Source organism: Pieris brassicae, chromosome 10 (assembly GCF_905147105.1).
Source record: "Pieris brassicae chromosome 10, ilPieBrab1.1, whole genome shotgun sequence".
NCBI classification, from domain to species: Eukaryota; Metazoa; Arthropoda; class Insecta; order Lepidoptera; family Pieridae; genus Pieris; species Pieris brassicae.
In genome coordinates, this window is record NC_059674.1 from 15,649,410 (window position 1) to 15,670,100 (window position 20,691).

The 20,691-nt window shown below is 35.6% G+C and overlaps 1 protein-coding gene across 1 annotated transcript in view; it reads right to left on the reverse strand.

Moving 5' to 3' along the window:
• Window positions 1–20,691, reverse strand: part of LOC123715044 (zinc finger SWIM domain-containing protein 5-like) — a 49,798-nt gene that overhangs the window by 6,453 nt on the left and 22,654 nt on the right. The window contains exons 2-15 of the mRNA XM_045669831.1: window positions 10,725–10,821; window positions 8,830–8,957; window positions 8,101–8,312; window positions 7,150–7,230; window positions 6,244–6,531; window positions 5,820–5,938; window positions 5,425–5,496; window positions 4,815–4,904; window positions 4,015–4,184; window positions 3,495–3,604; window positions 2,814–3,048; window positions 2,045–2,195; window positions 1,250–1,391; window positions 146–369 (exon numbers count right to left, since the gene is read on the reverse strand). Of these exons, the coding sequence (XP_045525787.1) occupies window positions 146–369; window positions 1,250–1,391; window positions 2,045–2,195; window positions 2,814–3,048; window positions 3,495–3,604; window positions 4,015–4,184; window positions 4,815–4,904; window positions 5,425–5,496; window positions 5,820–5,938; window positions 6,244–6,531; window positions 7,150–7,230; window positions 8,101–8,312; window positions 8,830–8,957; window positions 10,725–10,821 (2,119 nt within the window). The remainder of the gene's footprint in view (window positions 1–145; window positions 370–1,249; window positions 1,392–2,044; window positions 2,196–2,813; window positions 3,049–3,494; window positions 3,605–4,014; window positions 4,185–4,814; window positions 4,905–5,424; window positions 5,497–5,819; window positions 5,939–6,243; window positions 6,532–7,149; window positions 7,231–8,100; window positions 8,313–8,829; window positions 8,958–10,724; window positions 10,822–20,691) is intronic.

Genomic DNA, 20,691 nt, shown 5'->3' on the forward strand with positions numbered 1-20,691 from the left:
CACGCAAGACTTCTGAAATTTATTTGTACATGGAAAAAATATCATCAAAAACTTGTTTTTTATGGAGCACGCAAAATAATAATTGAATTTAAAAATAAATTAGTGTAAAATTATTTGTAAAGAAGTCGCTGATTATTAGATATACCTCATAGCTCTTAATCCAACCCGATACGCCAAATCCGGGTCAGTAGGCAACAGAGCCAGAAACAGGAACCTCGCGAAGGTATGCGCCGGAGCAGACCTGGGATGGACCTTGGTGCCGAGACAGGAGGAGGGTCCTCCCGCCAATAGGGCCCGCGCTACACGACCACACACACCCGCAGCTGCCTCACCCTCAACGCGCTGGAGCTGGCTTATTAATCGCTCTTCCTGTAATTAGAGCCACATCGTATAGGAACTGTGTTCTGTGTAGTATGTATCATAGTATTATTTTTAATAAGATCCTTAAGGTTAAGGCTTGGGACAAGACGAGATATATACAATTAAATAATGATAATGCTGATGGGCTATTATTGTTCGGAGCGCGAGGAAGCCTCATTGAATCTTGCCCGCTCTACGCCCTTGACTTGCGCACTAGTAAATGTAAATTTACAATTAATTTACCTCCTTTTTGACGTTCATAAGTGTACGTGTTTAACTATATGAATAAAGTTATTTTGAGTTTGAGTTAAACAATCGTAAAGGAAGTACGATTATATTTTTGTAAAAGAAATGGTAGGAGTCAAAAAGGTCCTCTTTTTGACGTAGAAGAAGCAGCAAAGAAGACGTAATGACAAGGATAGAGATAGAGGTGATAAAAGGAAAGTTTTGGTGGTTTGGCCATGTAGAAAGGATTAATGAGAAGCAGTTGATTGTGAAATCGTGTTAGGAAGGTTGGAAGGGCCAATTTAAAAGTGCCCATAACCCACTGGCATGCATGGTCATGAATGTGGATGTAGTGCGAGAAGTTTCTCAGGACCGTAGCTAGTGGAGATACTTTACATTCTTCTTCTTTCTATACTCTACCTTCGGGAAAACAAGCCATAATATAAATAAATAAATAGACCAACATGCCTCAAATTTATGCTATATGATATCTATATGTATGTTTTCTTGGCTATTTATATGTCTTCTGTTTACCCCCACCCGAATCAATAATTGCTACCATAGAATTCAGGCCCAGGACCCCAGCCTCCATGGATATAACCAATCATCAATACGAGGTAATAGTACTAATAAATTTAAATGGATTTTTGTAAAAATCACTCACCTGCTTACAATACCTCTCCTGCGCGTATAGTCCATTAGGCAGCATCCTTTGCATTCCAAGACCAAGCAGAGCGGCTTCTAACGCTAGGGCCAAATAGGTCTCTTCTGGGTTCTTACTGCCTGCTACCGGTACATGTTGATATCTATAAATTATTAATTATATATGGTATAAAAAGTATTCTATAAACAGTCTATTAAAAAGAGAGAGGACGCCCACCAGAAACCTGGGAAGGTGAAATAAACGAGATTGGACAATAGTAGTGAAGATGAGAGACAAATCGAAGAACCTGGAGTAGGCATAGTAAATAAACCACATGAAGTAATGATCGCAAATTAATAAAAATATTCAGTAACATAATACACGTATGAACGTCGAATAATTTTTGGATCGCAGAGCTAGTGATTCTAAATTCAGCAGTACTCAAAAATAAGTCGCGCTACAACCTTTTTAGGCCTGGGCCTATAGAATACCATGATCAATCTAATAGGCAAGAAGGTGATCAGCCTCCTGTGTCTGACACGGGAAGTTTGAGGTGAGCAAATTTCCTCACGATGTGTTCATTCACCGTTCGAGCGAATGTTAAATACGCGCAGAGAAAGAAAGTCAATTGGTGCACAGCTGGGGATGGAACCTAACGGATGCCCGCTGGAGCCACTAGGTCAACACTGCTCAAACTAAGCGTAAAAGGGGCGCGAAGAAGAAGAGTTTTGTTTCAGAGATGATTGTAAGCTGCAATTACTATGCTCGACTATTGAAGCAATAAATCTTAAAGAAACTTATCATGACGAGGCTTACCGAGGTGGAAGTCCGGTGTTGGGCTCCTCATCGATATAGGTGTGAAGTCGCGGCGATGCCCGTTGATCGTCCGGCGCCAGGCACGCATCAGCCAGACATTCGTACACGCACCAGATGGCCTCCAACGTCCAGCCCGTCCAACACCTACTGTCTATGGATAATAAATGTGTAAAGATTGTTACGAGGTAGTAAGTCTTTGGTACAAAACGCATACCACACCATAACATTTAGAGAAATTCTTTAAAAAAATCAATACAATTCAGTGAGAATTTGAGAAACCTCTGGAATTTCAGAACTGATTTAATAAACCCCTACAAAATTTAGATTACGTTGAAGGAATAACAAAAAGAATTTTTTTTAATAAGCTCTGGTATATATGGACTTTGGACTTTAGATAGAAATTAATATACTTTAGAAATGCTAATCGCAGCTTTGTTGTCGAGTAAGCCCACAACGAAAGTCACAATAAATCATTGACCGAAAATTTTCTCGCGTTAGGTTCATTTTCACAAGTAACAAGAGTTTTAGCCGCCAAAATTCATAAAAAGAAAAAAAAAAAGAAATGACAAATGAATATTGCATTCATTTGTCATTTCTTTTTTTTTTGAATTTTATGAATTTTAACCTCTAAGGTTACCAAAGTGTTCTAAAATTGAAATTCAAAAAGTTTTTGTGAGCAATGTTTCTAACTGGCCCGTTCTAAACATTTTCAGTGTTACCCACGTATAATCATTTAATTACCTAAAAGAGATCAACAATGAATAGTTACCTTTTCCAATACATCGGTGCGTATGCGATAGCGCGCACGTGTCCGTATTCGATAAGCACGTGCCCGCGTCCATATGAGCGCAAATCATCGACAACTTCACTCTATCACATTGTCCGCCGCACGATTCGCTGCCACATTCCCTACTCGAGTTGTTACTGGAGTTAGAGTTGGTGGAATTACTACTCCCTGACGCCTCCCCTCCACCCGCGTCTAGCCATCTTTGTTGCGCTACTTCCTAAAAAATAATAAAGTAATTCTTTTCAGACATTGATACGATTACGAGAACCATGGTTTTTTTTGTATTAAACGTGTTTTTTTAAACTAAAGAGTTGATAAGGAATTTCAAATGTGTACTGCGGCGTAGTCCTTCAGGTACCAAGGTAAAACTCGTTAGTGGGTTTTTTTGTAGTTTAGTTTACATATATTAAGCAAACATAATTAATAATAAAACTAAATTGACTTTCAAATAATAACATTTAAATTATTTTGATAGTATATATGAAAAACGCAAAAAATAATGGTTGATAAGCAGAGAAATGTGAAATGCAAGTCAATGCAACATTAACTTTAATGACGCCATTACGTTAAAAATTCCAAAGCGCAATATTTCTTTTAATTTGCATTAAAATATGTTAACTGAAGTTGGTCTAATATATTATGAATGAGAATTATAATATATACCTGTCGATGTCTCATGGCCCTCGCAGCGGCAACAGCAAGTCTAAGAGCGGCGGGCGCGCGCCCATGGGCACGTAAGGCCTCTATTCTGGCGCCCACTACTGGTAAATGTTCTGAAATAATTACCTTAATTAGTTATAGTATAATTATTCAATATTTATCACAAAATTATTTATTAAACATAATATTTATAACTTAATAAAATTTGTAAATTTTCCGTCCGTAAAAATATAATACTTTTATTAGTATGTAGCGATATTTGCATTCTAACGATGACGTCATGCCCTGAAACGCGTTAACTACTAGATTATGAACTACCTTTAATACTTTATGCATTATTTAAGTTCAATTCCAGAAAAAAAACAACAATTGTTTCCTGTTTGCAGGCACAGAAGACTGTTGTAGATATACTCAGTGTTATACGTAATATTACGTAACGCCGATCGCTAAGGTATACATTTATACGTACGCACAGATTAAGATTTTGTTTACAATTTTTCTATAGATTAATGAGTAATCATACCATGCCATAAAGGTTGGCCAATTTCGTTGAATTTGGGGTAACACTGAAGGGTGGTGGATGCGCTGGAGGCACCGGCTTTGTCCAGTTTATCTGGGTCACAGTACTCATCTGAACTGAGGATGTTCTTGAGGTGATCATTTTCCCATGAAATATCTACAGCGTCCAGTGCTCTGTGAACATAAATTACATTTTTATTTATTTAAAGAAATCTGTAAATAGTCATATGATCGTTAGTTAATTTAGGTTTAAAATTTAATAGGATACAGCAGTTCGCCCAGTGGCTTCAGCGTGCGACTGTCAACTCTGAGCGATACTACGTGTAAAATGGATTCTCTAAAGTAAAGAAACTAGAGTAAGATATTATTTACAACAGTGCAGTTTGACGCATCGATTTTACAACATGCATTGTGTATGATAGTAATAACTTCTTAGACTCTTAGCTCGTTCACAGATATCAAGAAATGCTAGAAGTGACTTTTTTTACTTAATCTAAATTTTATTCAAATTTATATTGAATATTTATGATATTTTTTACACAATACACTAATGCAGTAATATAGGAAATCGCATGGTATTCTCTTAAAACACTGTGTTTAACAATTCAAAAACTAGCAACACGAATTAAATAAACTTATTTACTTTAATTTATTAACACCATAATTGAAAAAGGGTACGCAAAACTAATTATGGAATTAATAAATCATTATAAATTTAACACTACAGAAATATACTTGAGAACTCTCCGTGTTATATAGCGGGACAGAAATAACGTGTAGATAAAAATAATCAACTCAACTTACTTATGAAACACCGTCCGTGGTGTGAGTGGTTGTGATCTTTGATTGTGTAGCCTTAACCGTTTGCTTGCTCTTCTATATTCACGTTCATAGCTAGAGAATAGAAAATACGCTTTTAAAATCACATATGATTAATGCAAGAAGGGCTCGGAGTTCAAGAATTCGCTGTCCAGAGAATGCTCGCGTATCGTGTCGAATGAGAGACCGTATGAAAGTCTCAATGATCCGAGCTTGTCGAATTTCTAATGAGTGTGACAAATTATGAATGACACATCAAGTACATCATCAAAACTTTTGTACAAATACTAGCGGACCCGAACGACGTGGTATACGCCTTAAATAAAACAAAACAAAATGTAGATCTAAACCATAATCGATATTTCTTGGTCACAAAAATATCGGATTATTTTTATATTACATACACATGCACAGAAGATTAATGTATATAAAGGATACTTTGTTACGGAATTGGTTCTAGGGAAAGGTTAGTAGGTAAGGAAAGGAAGTACCCTAATACCATCGTTAGCGATGCTGAACAGTTCATACCTGTTGTGATAATGGAAATATTAAAGACTACTTACAATTTGCAGTAACGTATGTAAAAAATATTTACTTATTTGGTCTAGATTCTTCATCGGAGCTTTCAGAGTGGGAATGGACTTCTCTTCTCTGACGTTCTCTATGCCTGAAGAAAATATTAGAAATCTATAAACTCATGTAATAAAATATTTAATAACAACAAATCTTTGAGAAAACGCATGAATGCCGCCAAAACCGACATAACTGCTAAAGTGCGTGTTGCCACAGATAAACCAAAATTTTACCATAATATAGAGGTCACATTCATGTCAAAATAATTAATAGATTTTTTAACTTAAGAGATTGCTTATGTATGTGTTTCGTGTAAATACAATTTAAAGAATGTTGTGAAATTAAATATCTATTTACTTGTTTAGTGTTGCATTTATCGAATACGTCATTATGTATTTGGTTAAAAATGAAAAGTACCTGTCCCTCTCTTCCCTTTCCCTCAATCTCTCCCTGTCCCTCTCTTCCCTTCTCTCTCTATCTCTATCTCTGTGATCTCTGTCGCGATCTCTTTCATTTCTCTCCCTTTCTCTCGCGTACTGAAATACGAATAACATAACAATAATGTCAGAGAACACCAAACTTCCACTAATATTAAATTAGCTCAAATGGTAGAAAAAATATGTCTTAGAACAATTCTCAGCTCCGAAATTTTATTGTCGATTAGCATTTAAGAAGGTATGTAACCAAAAGACTACTTCTCGTTAACTTAACTTTTAAAATTTTCATTGACATGTGTTACTATAATAATAATTATAAGGTACTAGAGTAAACTCATAATGTTTAGTTATTGTCAAATAAGCTCATACGAAGTATAAATAAACGTAATACTATTGACACTCACCAAGGGAAACGACCTATAATCGGGATCCTCTGTGGGGCAGACTTCCACAGCAGACCATTTTTCTAACAGTTTCCTCCACTGTGTCCTATAGCACTCATTGCTACCCGGGTCCAGCACTATGCTGACCCATAAGGCACCCAATTGTTCCCACAGTTGTCTGCATTTCTCTGTCATGGGGGTATTCTGATTCCGCCACAACAGAAGCCGAGGGTCTGATAGGAACTGCTCCGTCATCAACATAAGCATGCGTGGACCGTTCGAGTCTTGCGCACGGAGCATCTCCCTGACCTGAAATGTTTGATTATAATGATTTTAATTAGCTATATTATTGTGGCCTAGTGGCTTCAGCGTGCGACTCTCATTACTGAGGTCGAAGGTTCGCACCTCGGCTATGCACCAATGGACTTTCTTTCTATGTGCGCATTGAACATTCAATCGAACGCCGTAGGAAAACATCGTGAGAAAACCTTCGCCTCAGACCCAAAACATCGATGGCGGATGTTAGGAAGATTATATTGATAAATGATCATGAAACAGATGCAAAAATCTGAGGCTTAGACCTAAAATGTCTGTAGCGCCACTGATTATTATTATATTATTGAATTATTCACGACGTTGTAAAAATATTTAATGTGCTCTACATTTTACTTACTTATTTTTGTATTTTACATCTCAACCAGACCAAAACGACTTTTAAAAGTCTAAATAAAGGCATTGTTATAATTAAAACTCACTTGTAATTTAATTGAAGGAATATAAGGATAAGACTGAATGTTCTGCCTGAACTGAAAAGAAGTCTTAGTCCATGTCTAATGATCGCGAAATAATTAATTCGTAAAATTCGGAATATGATTTGTGTTTGAAAATAAATTACTTGTAAATTAAAATAATATAATGTACGCTTACCTTCGAAAATAAGGAGTTTAATTGCTTGTTTGCGTTATAATATGTTCCCTGTAGTAAATATGCCCGCACTTGTTCGCAAACCTGGAATTAAAATATAGAGAAATTACTCATAATATTCAATATTTATTTATTTTAAACTTATTTTCTACCATCACAGAGTACCGTAATTCGAAGGAAAAAATCTTAAATCTTCCTATAACAAATAATCAACATACATGACAATATGTTTTACATAATACGCATAGTATTCACACGTTTGAACTATACACATACGTAGAAACATAGACCCAGAGTACAGAGTACATACTTTACAAGATATCTCATAACACATCAAAATAACATTCGATAATATACAGCGCTTCAAAGATAAATAAGTTCAGAACAATTCATAAATTTAAACGTAAAGACAAATAAAAAAAAATTATAATGAAAATGTTATTGTTGAAAATAGTGAGAAATTGTATATTTTTTATTAATGATGTGTTATTTATAAACTCCAATGTTTGTTAGTAATTGCTGAACTAAATAAATATTAGTTTTACACAACAAACATGTCTGTTTTGTTTTCGTAAATGTCCACCATAATATTTATCTTTGAAATGATCGTAATTATTTTTTGTTAAACATTTGAATGAAAAACTCTTTATATACAGAACTGGACAGACGTTTGGCCTCAATCCCGTCTGATGTTAAGTTAGATGTGGCCTATTGCAGGGTACGCCTGTCCTGGAGGTGCCTATCTAACCGCCCCTTAAGTAGTTTCAATACATACTCTTAAAATGTAACACGTTTTTTGGTTACGATGTGCATTTGTTTATTTTACAGTTAACTTCCACAACTTTTAAAACTATTATTATTAAATATGTAGTTTCGGAAATATATTCCGAGTTTAAAGTTCGGATATATGTCTTGACTGAGTCACTATTCATTATAAAATTTTTGCCATTATACCTGAATCTCGTCCAAATGCCAAGCATGATGTGCGTCAGGCGGGGGTCCCGCTGTTGGATCAGGTGCCCCACAGATCCTGTTGATAGCTGATCGCGCCTGCAGCACTTCATCAGCCAACTTCTGCGCGGTCGGCAGTACCTCCGTGTGATGTTCCGCTATTAAATACTGTACAAACTTCTGGAGCTGCTGCCGATCCATCTGCAGTAGGGTTTCTGTAAGTTAAACCGAAATATTGTGTGTTTTAGCTCTCACTAAAGGACGCATTCATTAAAACAAAACACGATCGAAAATGTCACAGACCACGTTTAAATGTTAAATTCACAGATAAATTATAATATACCATATCGTAAATATACGTCTGAAAAGTTATTAGTACTTTAGTTCGGTTCCAGTATTAATAGAGTTAATAATAATCACATCATTAAATTAAATTACGGCCGCCCTTTGTATAAAATATATATTATACTTTAATGCATTGAAATTTTTGACATTGATACATTGTTTGGACAGTGAGTCTTCCGCGAAAATAATATGTTCTGTTAATTATCTAGACTATTGAGTGAAACATTAATAACACGTCCTTAAAAATAACTGTTCTTATTGAGGTTTTACAGTAAAACGATTATTTTGAATATAATCAGACGTGAGACATTACATTTAAGTGATACCGTCCTTTACGTGTCAAAATTACAAAATAAGTTCACTGCCCGTTTTATAAAGCTTGTATACCTGATATGGGAACTCGCAGCCTCACTGAATCCGCATTTCTTATGCGGTACAGGGCCAAGGCGACTACATGCTGACACCAAAAGATGTCGCGCGCTTCGCAACTGCATGTTACGCCAGTTATCTTGCACCTAGAAAAGTTTTAAGGGTTTCGTGTAACAATGTATTGTACACCATGTAACATTTCATACCAATGTTGAATAAAAATTAATCAGTGGCGCTACAACATTTCTAGGTCTGGGCCTCAGAACCTATTTCAAGTTTATTTATCAATCTAATAGGCATATTAGACTTTTTGGATCTAAAACAAGCCGGTTTCCTCACGATGTTTTCCTTCACCATTCGAGCAATCTTAAATGCGCAAATAGAAAGTCCATTGGTGCACAGTCGGGGATCGAACCTACTCCCTCACGCTAATACTGCTTTCAAAAAACAGTTATAGTCTTACGTAAGTTACTGTTTTTGCTTAAGTTAAAGTTTATGTAGTAGTTTATTTGATAATTATTATAGTGCATTTGCGAAAATGATACAACTACTATTTACGCACTACGATTTTCGGATGACGTTAAAAGCTTTTAGTTCGTTTATTTGTTTGGTTTAAGATAACTTGAAATTAATTAAAAATCACGTCATACTCAGTTTATAGTTGAATTTAAAGAATCAATATGTTCTTTTGTACAGTGCATGTGGATATTTTTATTATAATTGTTTTAAAATATTTGTATTATAATTATAAACAGAAATATCGTGGCAATGAGGAGTTATCCTCGAAAAATTATACACCTAAACCTTCCTCATGAATCATTCAGATATTGATGAAAGCCACAATAAATTCCGTGCCGTAGGCATTATTATCAAACTCAACTTTTCTATATATCTCATTGTTACGACAGCGTTCGTAAGAAACCTTTTCGTTCGTCCGTTTTTCGTTCGACTTACTTTGCAAATCTGTCTACCGCTATTATTTTTCATTGTTCGGGATAACGTATAGCATATTGCACTCACAGATTAGGTGGCATCCCATTGGTAGTCACAAAATCCGGTCAGTAGAACCATATTATCCCCTACTACCTCACAAACTTTACCTCTTTATAAGTAGAGAAGTATAAACTAGGTATTCTAAATGTCATCATTAAAGTAATAACTTTATAATTAAACTGTACTAAAGAAGTATTAAGAGTTTCGTAAACAAAATGTCTATTATACGACCTCAATTTTAAACCAACTTCGAGAAGTCAAAGAAACCATCAAAGCTTTCAATGCTATGGAGGCATGAAATTACTTTCTATAATTTCGGTTCCTTTATTTAGAGCTGGTTCAATAAAGGACACAATCGTTTACGATCTCCAAGGTGACAAAGTTTCGGATTACAATAGATAGTAGAATCCTCGATAATAAAAGAACTACGTCCTGGCTCCAACAATGCCTTTAATAGCGGTTTCTTCTGCTGTATTGCGTCAGAAATCATGTTGATTTAACTTATGATAAATCATATAAGGTATAATTATAAGAAAATAGAAGATTTAATGGTATTTTATAAGGTAAAATCTCATTTATTTTGTAAATGCAAAACCATAATTTATAGTTATTGCTTCCTCCTTTGAAGATCTTATGCTTTATAAGGTGTTAATACGTCATTAGGTATATACCGTCGTAATCAATTACCTCAAATATTTTTTTTTCTTCTTTTTCCTTTTTATGTACATTTTTCTCCGCATAGAATCTAAACGTACTAAAATAAAGAATAAATAAAAAGATACTCGAATTGATCCGTCTTTGAGTTTTGTGCTTGGCAACATATTCTTATTATTTATATATATATATATATATATATATATATATAATTATTCAGTACAAATCTACATATCGACTAAAATATTAACCATAAATTCAAATACCTGTCAAATGAAACTGTAACTCTATATAGTCTTTCTGGTTCAGCTGAACAGGGGCTGATGGCCGCTGGTGCTCGCACTACTCCACTCAAATGAAAACCTGGAAATAACAAACAATAACTTTAAAATAGCAGTTACTCAAGGTACAGTTTTAAGGCCCATAAGATACAAATATTCCAGATTTTACAGAAGTAAACTGTTAAAGTTTTTAATACACACACAATAAAAGTTATTAGAAGTAATAAAAATGATAATAAATAATGCCGATAAGCGATGAATGACTACACCAATGATTTGACAATTGACAATCGCAACCATAGACAAGCTTATAGAATATAGACCATGTGGGAGAGATCTTAAAAGTGGTGTTGGCCTAGGAGTTCAAGCGTGCGACCCTCATCCCTGGTCGTGCATTCGAATAACGGCTGTGCACCAATGAGTTTGTCTTTCTATTTGCACTTGCTCCTACGGTGAAGGCAAACAACGCGAGGAAACCGGCATTTCTCACAGTCAATCGTTGACATGTGTCAAACACAGAAGGTTGATCACCCGAGGATGTAATCTGAGGCCAAAACCTCGAATTATTACACTGAAATATGATTAAAGATCATTCGGTATTTAATAATGACTTAACAACAAAACGTTTAGGACTATTCAAACGGAAACTAGAGCAGATTTTATCGAACATTCAAAGGTTAGCTTCACTTTCAAAAGTCAATTCCCAGGTCGGTCTTGTGTAAGAATAATTGCTCTAAAATGTCAGCCATATAATTTGGCCCAAGTCATTGCCCAAGGATAGGGTGCTTTTGTTACCGAAGCCCTAAATGAGCGATGGAGCATTACGAAGTTAAACGTGGCAATTAGTGCGTATTTTACTATTTTAGGCCTATTCACTAAACGAAATAATACGCGAGCATTTTACTTTTGACTTGCTGTAAAATTGGAAGTCATACATGTATTCTACATACACTGTGTAGTATGTACTAGTCATACGTTGCGTATGTAGATTATAAAAATAATTAAAAAACGAGTACATTTGTCGTGTGTTTTTGTGTTATGCGTAAGACTACCACGAAATATACCTACTTTCCTATGAAGAAAATCTATACATTATTAAATAGAAAATCGAAGATATGTCACTCGATAATTAATCAGGCTTAGTCGTAGCAAAGTATAAAACTGTAATATTTATAAAAAGCGCAAAAAAATTGTAATACAATTTCCGATTACAATCGCTTCGATTATAATTTCTTTGACGTTTAGTTTCAACTTCCTGTTGTGTATTGGTGATTTCTTTTTAAGATTAAGAATATTTTGCTTAGATCAATTATAAGTTATTTTTAGTTATCAATTCGTAATTCACAAATGGCACAGATTATTAAACTATAAATTAATGTAAATAAATTCCAGATCCAACAAAACGTAGACAGATAAATCATACTCTTAATACAAATGTTTGCAACTTCTACATACGAAAACAAAATTATATTTAGTAATAAATGAATACTTAAAAACAAATGAAAAAAATGAATTAACGTCAGAAGTATACGTATGTGAAAACGTGATCCGATTTAATTGAACACTCAAGTTACATATAAAAAACGTTAAAAATATATTTGGCAACCGAGACGGAAGCGAACTGGCACTTGAGAAAAAGGCAGGTTATGAAGAAAAAGTTAAAAAATGGCGGCCATAGCCGCAGCTGCGATATTGCATCGCGACGAATGTTGATTTGTTATCGTATACGTTCAATACAGCTGAGTACACAATCTGTGTTGGAGTAAAATCGGTTTTAGGTCCTTGTAATAAGATACAATAAACCTTGGGAACCGACACGCAGGGCTGGCTAATCGGTACATACGCTTCGATAAGATTTTGATTGGAATCACTTATTTTTACAGCTGTGGTTTGCGGTTACAATTTGTGGATTTCAATTTTTCTCACAACTAGTCACAAGATTTTTGTTCCGCCATTTTTGTAACTTGACATAAACAGGCCCGCTATTCTGTAAAATCCAAAACAGATTCCGACGTTATTGTATGTAATTTAAATGAAGAAATCCTTCAAAATGGCTTCGTCGGTACACTGTAACTTTCGATAGCGAATGAGATTCCGACGTGTTTGAATGGAAATTTAATACTACTTTCATGAGCTGTCAAACTATTTTTTCTGTATGAAATTGGACACATTTGACAGCGCTCAAGGAGACTGTGCCTTGATATACGATGAAGAATATGGAATTCAATAAACGTAGCGCACGCCTTTGGAATCTCGTGGTAGAAATCCTCAATATGGAATTTGGAATCAATCACTATTATCATTATTACAGAGTAACGGCGCAGGGCTGCACATCGCTTACATTTCTATCATAGTATCGACTATCGATCCAAGACAAGATTGTGACTCGAGATACGTTTAAGAATACGAGCGTAATTTACCTTTTAATATATTCCTATATAAACCTATATTAAATATTAAAGCAAGATTTAAACATTCTACCAGTATTTATTTATTAGTACCAGTAAGTATTTATTTAAATAGCGTTTATTATAAAAGAGGACACATCCATACTCAGAGTCGCTTGATTAAAACTAATGGTTACGTATGTTTAGAAATAGTGATTATTTTTAAATAATTACGCATCAAATTTAGTTTTTTGCCAAAAATAACTAGTGGGTCTAATATCAAAGAAAATAAAAATCTAATAATACTTAAAAAGCTTCTACAATTCCTTTTAATGGATCTCGCTGTTGGCTTGTCAGCTGACAGCTCAGCTCGGCCAGAATGGGCGCTGTCCCGCGACTAGAGCAAGGGTTTCTTCCTGCGACACCTCTAGGTGGGTTTATACCTGTATGTATTATTTATCATCATAAAATATGTTAATGGAATGTGTCTGTTTGCCTGAAAGGCCTTGACAGGTCAGCTCGGACTGTTTTATCTAATCGGGCGCGACTAGTATCAAGACATAACATAGTTTTTTTGTTGAATGGAATCCCACTATCGGCTTTAACGGTGGTATTTATAGCCCAGTTGAAAGAAGAAGCCAGCTGATGTTTGGCAAGCGCAGTGCGGTTTTTTTTTGAGAATGGAATCTCGCTGTTGGCCTTAAGGGCCTTTACAGCTCAGCTCGGGCTGTTTTGGCGAGCGTAGCTCGGCCAGAATGGCGTTTTTATCCCGCGGCTAGCGCAAGGGCGTCTCCTGTGAGACTCGAACCTCGGCTTGGGCCGTCGCGGGATGGTCAATCGCCTGAAGGGCAGGACGGAAGCTCACTGGAGTGAGCGAAGTACGAAGTAAAGGTCCTCGCCTTCCCCGGTGAAGGCAGTTTTTTACACTAATCTGTGATTGGCTATTTTTATTATTAATATTGGCGCGGGCGGCTCGCAGTGAGGACAAAACAATCAATATAGACACGTACTTGATAAATTAACCTACCAATAAATATAATTTAATTGACTCCAACTGCCCAAAGTTTACAAAGTTTTACCCTTGCCTTCAAAATATTGACGAAATTATTATAAGTTTTTTTTATTAATATTCGGCTTCATCTGAATGATTGAGCGAATGAGTATATTTCATAACAAAGTGTGTTTTTCTTACGACCTTCTTCAATATTCAGGTCAGTGGCTAGGTCAAGGCAGCCATTGTGTGACTGGAGACATACTTTAATTACATTCGTTGTTATGTATATTACGTTCGCGTGAGACTATAAAAGACAATATTATACAATGATATCGGGAATAGTATAAACTAAGGAATTAAATTAATTCTAATTTACCACGATTATTCAGTAGTAGACTGATCAATTTAAAAGCGTAGTGGTAAAAGCTAATCTGCGAATCTATAAATAACTATTAAGTTATAGATTTTTTCATTATGTTTCTCATGCCATATATTTATGTGTAAATGTGTCCACCATACACTATAGAAATGTTATTATGTGATGTTTCGCGCTATAAATATGACAAAGAATATTTTGTACAGGTATTTGTAACGAACAAGCGTGTAGACTTTGCTTCGTAGGTTACGTCATCGGTTGAATACTCTTTAGATTATGTCCGTCAAGGATAATGTAGGGTTTTAATTGGGAACGAAGTTCTCAAATTCGTTCAGTGGTTTTGGAGCGTTTTTAATGCAAACAAATAATCCAATTAAATATAAACTCAATAACTACTGAGACAATTTCAAGTTAGCCTAGCGGCTTCATCGTACGACTCTCATCCCTGATACGACCTCAGGTTCGAGCCCAAGCTGTGCACTTTCTATATGCGCATTTAACATTCGCTCTCCAACGGTGAAGGAAAATATCGTGAGGAAACCGACTTGCCTTAGACCCAAAAAGTCGATGGCTATTGGATTGACAAATAATCAAGCAATAGATCGAGAAATCTCAGGCCCCTAGAAAGGTTGTAGCGCCACTGATTTTTCCTAAGTATATAGACATAAGTATATATATAGAAGTAATGTAACAAAATCATGTGTTACATAGATCATTAGATATTTAAGTTAAAATTTACGCCGCTGTAATAATAAGTTTAAATAAAAAAATGAGCAATAAATACAAATTTATTATAATTAAATCCGATTTAAGCCAGTTCGGGACTTTAGAAAGTTGAATTTAAATAAGGACTACTTTCTCGTATGTTTGTTAATACTATCATATTTCACAAGTAAATTTGGATCAATACTTATTTTTATCGACTGAGACATACTTAAAAAATTCATTTTTAATCCTTCAAAATTTCGGAATTTGTTTCTGAACGGACATACATATATTACAGTCAGTCGGGGAAAGGAGAGGAAGTACGGAGGGGGAAGAGACCAAAGGGCAGTCCGACGGATAGTCCAGGTATCACTAAACCTGAGCACTAAGGTGTCTAAAACTAATTAGATAGCTGGAATCGATGGATCGGCAGTGTAGCAGTACAGTAGCTAGTAGATCTGCCACAATGGGGTCGGAAGCATATAGATGCTCAGCAATAAGCAAGTGATCAGAAAAGCAGTACATTACAGTCTACCAGAACTTAATTGTCCTGAATAAACTATTAGAAACGAATTTAGCTTTATAGTGCAGCTACGGAATTATAATTGTTAGTTCTGCTATCTTCTCTTGTAGTACCCAATGATGCATTCTCGACATGCAATTCGACTTAGGGTCCAGAAAGAAAAGAGCGTACCAATTCTTGAAAGGCCGGCAACGCACTTGCGAGCCTTCTGGCAATGTCCATGGGCGGCGGTATCGCTTCACATCAGGTGAGCCTCTTACCCGTTTGCCTGCTATTACATAAAAAAAAACACAATATCGTCATACGAACATTCAAAATTTCGAAAATCATTTAAATACAATTTGTAGAATTGATACCTATAAAATTGGTCTCTAAATCCGGTTAAAACCAGAAATATTAAAATAAATGTCGTAAATTTGGCCTTATAACAGTGGCGTGGGCACCGCCATTCTTTTTTATTTACGATTATACTCGCATCAAGTCATTATAACTTTTGTGCGCGACTGTGTTGTGAATTCTAATTTTGTTAGACTCCGCTCTTTATTGTTCGGTTTTTATTGTTCTTTGTTGTAGAAATTTGTGGTTATTGGCCTTGTTTTACAACGATGTTATACACCGTGACAAATATAATATGTAGATGACTTAACAGACTTTATAATTCAAATCGCTCCGATTTTAAAGGGAGTATATTTGATACTGCTGTTAAGAATTTGGCACATAAATACTTTGTTTTACGTAATAATGAGAATGAAAACGAATTTGATACATATCTAGTTCCTATAACAGATGTCCCACTTTCAACCTATGCCCGAGCCTTTGCATGAGTGCGTCTAAGTAACCGGTTTGTTTACATTAATCACCGGCCGTTGTGTGCGACGCCGTGATCAATGTGTGAGTCATATCTTTACGTCACTTTGTTTACATCGGCACTAGTGTGCGTGCCACCGCTACAGGGATTGCTTCACGGAGGGACGTCACGCGCGCACGTGCGCGTGTAGGTGTGTTCGCATGAGTCGTGACGTCACAGAGCGTTTCGTCACGCGTTTTACTGTGTGCGTGAGGCGAAATAACCTCTGTGCCATTGTGTGCGTTCAGGCCAAGCCAATGTTACATTTTTGTGACCTTAACCGTCGTATTGCAAGACTTGTCCTTACGTAATTGTCGTATTCCTATTATAGACATCATTACTCAATTGAATTCGACATTTTCATTCAATTTTAAATTGAATCTTCTAGAAGGAAGACGGTAAGTTTATATTGCTACCATCGAACAATTTCTATAGATACAGAGTTATTATTATTTCGTATTTTTCATAGATATATAATCAATTAATAACTTATACATAATGCGCTTACATTTAACAATTATAACCTATGTTTTTCTATAACTAGATTACAAAATCCAGTTTTATGCAACATGTTTTAAATACACTACATAAATGCAACATACTTTAGTAATAAGTTACTAATGGTGATGACACGAGGCACACCTGCTGCTTCACAGGTGTTTCGAATGTATCAACAAAGTGTTTGACCCTTCGTTGCTTCCACCCTAAGGGTAATATACCAAACAAAGTAACTTTAATATAACTTCCGCACACAGGTTTACATGTAGGTGTAACTCATAGGTTTTTGTACACAAGAGTTACTCCTTAGTCTGGCCATAAATACTGTTACAATTTAAAATTAACTAAATTTTACATTTGAATTTGGAATCTGTCATTTTTATATGATTGTTCATTAAGTTTTGTCATTTTGGCGCCAATACATTGTACAATATTTTGCGATATTAAAATGGAGTGTGGTGATAAAGAGAACCGAATCGCTGTGATTGCATTACACAAAGTAGGTATGGAGCCAAATGCAATTACATCTATATGTCCAGTTTTCACTCGTGGGAAAAAAATTTGGGGCCCGTCCCCAACTTTTTTTGATTGTTCGGTCACTCTCTTACTGACTCGTTCAGGTCCTCACAAGCCATGGTTGTTTATGTTTCGGGGTATACCCTACAGGGTTGCCAGGAGGGAAGCAACCCCCATTTGTCATGAGTGTGGTTGCAGAATGAATTTAGAGGTTTGTGTGGCGTGGAGCTCTGAACGTTGCTCCGTAACCGCCACCTGATTCCATTAGGATTGGATGTGTCGCTTCCCGTCATAGTGAAAGCTATGGTAGAGGCTGACAGCAACAGCCCATGGAACACTTTCAAAGCGTTCTGTAAGGCCGTCGTAACACTTAAAGAGACATTTCTAACAAAAAAATATTAATTTTGAATAAAAACCTTAAGGCGGAACCGCAGGCACAGCTAGTACATTATATAATAGGATATTAAGGTAAAAGGATAGAATTTGTGAAGGAAATTACGCGGTAAATGACGCAGATGACATTCGGCAGTTAAGTCATTAAAATGACATCTGTAAAAGGTTTTTGTAATTTTAATAACATAAAATAATAGTAAGTAATTTTAACAACATAAATCTTTTTGACGAGAATTTAAAACGAATTTTAATCTGACTAATCTTTGTACAGACGTAGTATTGATGTCCATCTTCTATTTTGTTTCTTAAGTCTCGCTCTCGATCTCGCTGTCAAATTTGCCAAACTTCATACAACAGAAAAGTGACAATTGACAGCTCTTGTATATATTTTGGTCTGTTTCACTAAGCTACTAACCATAAAGATATTGTTAAAAGTAAAAACGTAAACGTGTCAGCTGTCAGTTTACACAGACTATACACGTATAATGCAAAACAAGTAAAATTAAAATGATAATATGCAAACAACCGCCCACATTCACATTAAATATCCGGACTGAAGGGAAGTGGAGCCGAGTGCATTTACATGTATGCGGGGCATATGGGATGTAAATATATTCGGTTTCGTTATAACGTCCATTGTCTGGTACTGATTATGTCGTTAACTGCTATATGCCAGTTAAAAAATAGCGTTCGATGACTATGTTTTAATATAACTGTGTGTTGACGGTACTTTGAAGGATTCAAAATTTCCCGCTCTGCATTCGCTTATTCAGAAACAATTATTAGAATAATAATTTAGACATCGAATACCATTTAACGTGTATTCATTGTCTTTAGTACAAATATAGTTATCGAATCAGTGACATGACTAATATAGGATTAAATTAAATATTCTATCTAATACATTTTTGACGTACGGAAGTCAAAATTAGCGCTAAATCTAGTTTCTGAATATCGCTCTTGGAGCGAATTTTCATCACTCTCAAAATGAAGTATGACTTCCGCTTGTCAAAGTACAATACATTTTTGACGAACGAGAGTCACGCTTAGCGCTATCTCGTTTCTAAATAACACTCTCAAAGCGAATTATGACTCCCGTTTGTCAAAATACAATACACTTTTGACATACGGCAGTCACGCGTACACCTTAAGCTAGGCAACAGTGAACGTTGAACGCTCGTAACTTTCAAAATTATAAACACTGAATCATAATGTTTTCACTTATACCACTCATGGCCAGGGTCGCTTATACAAAGATATTCGGTACCTTGTAAGTATGTCATCCAAGTAATTGAAGCCTTTTTATCATGTATTGTATCTTTTGTATTGTAAATAACCAATTGAGTTCGCAAGGCGCTATTGTGTGAATACAATGTAACTATTCTTTCTTCATAATGGTGATTTGTCCGAAATTGAACATTTATTAGATTCTACTGATACGTATTGGAATACAGATAAGGCAAGATCAAAATATATTGTATTAGCCTGTGGCGTGAAAAGAGAAGAGAATTTCGAAATTTAATTTCTTAATGAAATAGGCAGGCCGCACTGTGAGCCATAAAACATCATAGACACCATAGAGTTGCCGGCGTTTGCTGGAAAAGTAAGCTCGTTTTTAGCTACTCTACACGACACCACAGCTCGCTAGCAAAAGAAGGGTTGTATATCTCAAAATGTACTGGATAAATGTAGAATCTGTAGATTGCATTGCATGGTTTTATTTTTATTAAAATTGTATTGACGATTTATATATATTTCTACTCGACATGTGATATGTTATGCATGATTAATTTGTCACGTAATGTGTCGTTCGTAGATATCACAGGATAGATTTAATTTTTAATCGTCTTTTGTTTCAGAAATAACTCATTCAACGGCATTTAAGAGATTGTCGTTGTACTGACCCTGTTGACGATTCATTGGTATTTTGAGGCAAGATTTCGTATTTCCGTCGCGACACCACAGCCTGCATTTAAAAGCTAAACAGTTATTAGTATTTAAGAGATAATTTTACGTACAAACGCCTTTGACCCTATGTACTTATATTTACACAATTTGGGACGTACGTAATATAAGTACATACCATACAAATGAAGGTATCTCACAAACACCAGCTCTGTCAACATTTGCTAACAGATACCGCGTCGCTCTTTGTTTTACTCGTATTTACAAAATTCTTGAGCTGTTGCATTTGTGAGAACTTGTATGAGAATGGCTGCTTTAGCCAGAAATGTATTTGCTATAATGGTTCTTACTTGGAATCTTAAGATACCTTTAAATAAGTCCGTGTCATAAAGAACTACCCTATCAATCCCGGTAGGTAGACTGCCTTGGTGGGATGCAGTTGTCAAGGACCCCGAAACAATAGGGATTCGAAGTTGGACGCAAGAGTTATGAAATAAGCGATGGCGAAAGGAGGCTTAAGGAGGCAAAGGCCCACAAGGGGCTGTATAGCTATTGATGATGATGAAGAACAGCCAGTTATGACTCGTCTTAGTTATTTTCAATTTAATTCTCTTTGGATATTTAATGATATATGTAGGAAGTTATCCACTCCACAAGATGTTTTCTTTTGCGAACTAGCGAACTGTGGAATCAGCCTTCAATTGTTAAAACAGATCATACTCTCAAAGGCTAAAATGGGTGTCCATAGGCAGCGATTACTACCATTTTTAAGCGACCTAGCAGTTTCTTGTTTAGTTCACATAAATTC